This window comes from Mirounga leonina, unplaced genomic scaffold (genome assembly GCF_011800145.1).
Source record: "Mirounga leonina isolate KUSES-001 unplaced genomic scaffold, KU_Mleo_1.0 Mir_82, whole genome shotgun sequence".
NCBI classification, from domain to species: Eukaryota; Metazoa; Chordata; class Mammalia; order Carnivora; family Phocidae; genus Mirounga; species Mirounga leonina.
Window position 1 is genome coordinate 52,388,995 of NW_023270825.1, and position 5,036 is coordinate 52,394,030.

Sequence of the window (5,036 nt, forward strand, 5' to 3'; positions counted from 1 at the left end):
AGCTGAGACATCTCCTGAAGTTCAGTCTCCACCAGCTGAGGAGACCCTGGCAGAAGAGGTCCCAACTGAAGTTCAGCTTCCACCAGCTGAGACATCTCCTGAAGTTCAGTCTTCACCAGCTGAGGAGGCTCCTGCAGAAGAGGCCCAAGGTGAAGTTTGGTCTCCACCAGCTGATGAGGGCCCTGAAGAAGAGGCTCCAGATGAAATTTGGTCTTTACCAGCTGAGGAGGCTCCTGCAGAAAAGGCTCCAGATGAAGTACAGTTTCCATCAGCTGAGGAGGCTCCTGCAGAAGAGGCTCCAGATGAAGTACATTTTCCACCAGCTGAGGAGGCTCCTGCAGAAGAGGCCCCAGATGAAGTTTGGTATCTACCAGCTGAGGCAAGCCCTGCAGAAGAGGCCTCAGCTGAAATTTGGTCTCCACCGATTGAGGAGGCCTCAGCTGAAATTTGGTCTCCACCAGCGGAGGAGGTCCCTAAAGAAGATACCCCAGCTGAAGTTTGGTCTGCACCAGCTGAGGACGCCTCAGCTGAAATTTGGTCTCCACCAGCAGAGGAGGTCCCTAAAGAAGATACCCCAGCTGAAGTTGGGTCTGCACCAGCTGGAGGAGTCCTCATTGAACTTCATCCATCAGATGAAGAAACTACTTTAGAAATGGTCCCTGTTGACAAATAGTTTCCAGCAGCTGAAGAGGACTTTATTACACAAATCTCTATAGAAGATGTCCTTGCTAAAGTTCAGCCTCCACCATCTGAACACATTGCTGTAAATGAGGCTTTGGTAGACCATATGTCGACTGAATATCAATATCTCCAGACAACAGATGTCCCAGTGGTAAAATTAGAATCACTGGTTTTGGAAGATCAGCAAAAACTTGAAGAGCCTTTAGAACTGGATCCTGCCCCTGAAGATTTGTCTAATATCAAGAAAGAACAGGTCCTGGCCTTCAAAGTGGAGGGTGTCTTTCATATAGAAATAAAATAGAGGCCTCTTCCTCAGCTGTAATCAGGTCTTAACTAAGTTAGCAATCAGAAGCTAGGGGACATAAACACTTTAGAAAAGTGTAGGCATTTGGAAGTAGCTTTGTGAACAGGGAGATAAAAGGAAACCCCAAGACGTGGACCACTGGTTGGAAAATGGACAATAAAAACTAGTGGTTTAAAATTACTGTGTTATTTTCATTCAAATCTAGCATATATAAAATACCCATTTGGAAACAAAGTAAGTTGTTGATTGAAATAATTACTTGAAATATCCTTTCTATAATAAACCCTGTTGAAAAGGGTAAAATATACTCTATAGCTATATTTTCTTTTCACTACATGTAGCATGTAGTGGAAAAGGCAGTTTCTTTGCTGCAGTTCTCTCATCTAAATTCCTTGAGTTCTAGTCACATAGCTAGAGGTATGTGTTTTTTTTCTCCTTATTATAATACATAATATCTCTAATTCTCTTTATATTTGATTCCTTCTGAGGCCAGCGTTTCTTTCCTGTTTTCATCCCTCTCTTCTTGCATGTTTTACATTTCCATATCTGGATAGGGAAACTTAATTCCTTTGTAAAAACCTTCTTTTTAATGAAGATAGCCTGGATAAAGTATTTTAAAAGGTGTGTAAACATAAAGAAAAGTATACTTAGATGGCCTTGAGGGCATATTTCTACTTAGTTTTAATTTCATTTCAACTTGGAATGTGATGAATCCTTTGGAAGCTTGGCTCATTTTTTGTACTCTGAACTTGTGATGAAGAGAAACTTGCATAAAGTTGAATGAGTAGTTGTAGTACAGTAGTCTCCCCTTACCTGCAGTTTTGCTTTCCATAGTTTCACTTACCTGCAATCAGCTGTGGTTCAGAAGCATATTTTCCTTCTGATGTATCTTTCCTTGAAGGTCAGTAGTAGCCTAATGCTACGTCACAATGCCTACACCATTCACTTCACTGCATCTCATTATGTAGGCATTTTATCCTCTCATATCATCACAAGGAGAAAGGTGAGTACAGTACAATAAGATATTTGAAATAGAAAGAGATTATATTCATATAACTTTTATTACAGAATATTGTTATAATTGTTCTATTGTATTATTAGTTATTGTTGTTAATCACTTACTGTGCCTAATTTATAAATTAAACTTTATTGTAGGTATGTAAGAATAGGAAAAAACAGTATACATAAGACTTGGTACTATCCACAATTTCAGGCATTCACTGGGGATCTCCGAAGGTATCCTTTGTGGGTAATGGGGGACTACTGGATAAGCTATTGACATTTTTAAAGAGTAATTATGGATTAATATAAGATGTCTGTTAATAAATGACATCTTGGTTTCTATGGTTATGGCCACTTTTGGGAAAATATTTTCTTTAGCTATACTATAGTTTAGTTACTATATGCTGAAATAATGAGATTATTCTCTTAAAAATTTAATTTTGTTAGTGTTTTTCCCTGTATAGTAAAAACTCTAGATTGATGATTCCAGACCTTGTTAAACTTTGATGCCCTATAATTGTTAGATGTTTCTCACATTCTTTTTTTTTTTTTTAAGATTTTATTTATTTGACAGAGAGAGGGAACACAAGCAGGGGGAGTGAGAGAGGGAGAAGCAGACTTCCCGTGGAGCAGGGAGCCCAATGCGGGGCTCGATCCCAGGACCCTGGGATCATGACCTGAGCCGAAGGCAGACGCTAACGACTGAGCCACCCAGGCGCCCCTCTCACATTCTTCATTACCTCTGTACAGTGTGTACAATAAGAGCATGTGACATTTTTAAGTGATTTTTCTTCTGGAACTTTATAAAAATTTTTGTGAGTACAATTTTTTTTTTAATATGTGCCAGATTTGAGGTTGGGAAACATTATCCTAGACTTCTTGATGAGGATTGCTTTTTTGATATTTCCAAATCCCTTAAATTATTTTGTTTTCTGGGATACTTAAATCCAGTTAAATGCCTTTTTTTAAATTTGAAGTTTTCTTTTTCTATTTTAGATTTTTTAAGGTTTTTATTTAAATTCCAGTTAGTTAACATAGAGTGTAATATTAGTTTCAGGTATATAATCTAATTTAACACTTCCATACAACACCTAGTGCTCACCACGACAAGTGCCCTCCTTGATCCCTATCACCTCTCTCCCCTTCCCTCTAGTAACCATCAGTTTGTTCTCTATAGTTAAGAGTCTGTTTCTTGGTTTCTCTCTCTCTTTTATCCCCCCTTTGTTTGATTGTTTTATTCCTTAAATTGCAGATATGAATGAAATCATTTGGTATTTGTCTTTTTCTTACTGACTTATCTCATTTAGCATAATACTCTCTAGCTCCATCTATGTCATTGCAAATGGCAAGTTTCATTCTTTTTTCTGGCTAATATTCCATTGTGTGTGTGTGTGTATATATATATAACAGCTTCTTTATCCATTTATCAGTTGATGGACACTTGGGCTGTTTCCATAATTTGGCTATTGTAAAGAAGGCTGCTATAACAATCGGGGTACGTGTATCCTTTTGAATTAGTACTTTTATATTCTTTGGGTAAATACCTAGTAATGTGATTGCTGGATCATAAGATAGTTCTATTTTTAACTTTTTGAGGAACCTCCATACTGTTTTCCAGAGTGGCTGCACCAGTTTGCATTCCCACCAACAGTGCATGAGAGTTCCCCTTTCTTTACATCTTCACAACACCTGTTGTTTCTTGTTGATTTTAGCCATACTGACAGGTGTGAGGTGATATCTTGTAGTTTTGATTTGCAATTCCCTGATAAGTGATGTTGAGCATCTTTTCATGTGTCTGTTGGCCATCTGTATGTCTTCTTTGGGGAAATGTCTGTTCATGTGTTCTGCCCATTTTTAATTGGATTATTCATTTTTTGGGTGTTGAGTTTTATAAGTTCTTTACATATTTTTTGGATACTAATCCTCTTTGAATATGTCATTTGCAAATATCTTCTCACATTTCCTAGGTTGCCTTTTAGTTTTGTTGCTTGTTTCCTTTGCTTTGCAGAAGTTATTTATTTTGATGTTGTTCCAATAGCTTAGTTTTGCTTTTGCTTCCCTTGCCTTGGGACACCTATCAAAAAAATGTAGCTATGGCTGATGTCAGAAAAATTACTGCCTGTATTTTCTTCAAGGACTTTTGTGGTTTCCCGTCTCACATTTAGGTTTTTAATCCATTTGAATTTATTTTTGTGTATGGTGAAAGAAAGTGGTTCAGTTTTATTCTTTTGCCTGTTGCTGTCCAGTTTTCTTGACATCATTTTTTGAAGAGACAGTCTTTTTCCCATTGGATATTTTTTCCTGCTTTGTCAAAGATTAATTGACCACATAATTGTGAGTTCATTTCTGGGTTTTCTATTCTGTTCTATTGATCTGTGTCCATTTTTATGCCAAGTACCATATTGTTTTGATTACTACTGCTTTGTAATATAAATTGAAGTCTGGAATTGTGATACCTCCAGCTTTGTTTTTCTTTTTCAAGATTGCTTTGGCTATTTGGGTTTTTTGTGGTTCCATACAAAATTTAGGATCATTCTAGTTCTGTGAAACATGCTGTTGATATTTTGATAGATATTGCATAAAATGTGTAGATTGCTTTTGGTAGTATAGACATTTTAATAATATGTGTTCTTCTAATCCATGAGCATGGAATATCTTTCCATTTCTTTGTGTCACCTTCAATTTCTTTCATCAGTGTTTTATAGTTTTCAGAGTACAGGTCTTTCACCTCTTTGGTTAGGTTTATTCTGAGGTTTCTTGTTGTTTTTTGGTGCAGTTGTAAATGGGATTGTTTTCTTAATCTCTCTTTCTGCTGCTTCTTTACTGGTGTATAGAAATGCAACAGATATCTGTATGTTGATTTTGTATTCTGTGATTTTGCTGAACTCATTTATCAGTACTAGTAGCTTTTTGATGGAATCTTTTGGGTTTTCTATATATTATATCATGTAATCTGCAAATAGTGAAAGTTTTACTTCTTTTTTTGCCAGTTTGGATGCCATTTTATTTATTTATTTATTTATTTATTTATTTATTTATTTATTTATTT

The 5,036-nt window shown here is 36.4% G+C and overlaps 1 protein-coding gene across 1 annotated transcript in view; it reads left to right on the forward strand.

Moving 5' to 3' along the window:
* FSCB (fibrous sheath CABYR binding protein) overlaps nt 1-959 on the forward strand; it is a 2,738-nt gene extending 1,779 nt beyond the window's left edge. The window contains exon 1 of the mRNA XM_034992540.1: nt 1-959. This exon is cut by the window's left edge and continues 1,779 nt beyond it. Coding sequence (XP_034848431.1) covers nt 1-673 — 673 coding nt within the window. The 3' untranslated portion in view covers nt 674-959.
* The last annotated feature ends 4,077 nt before the right edge of the window (nt 960-5,036 follow it).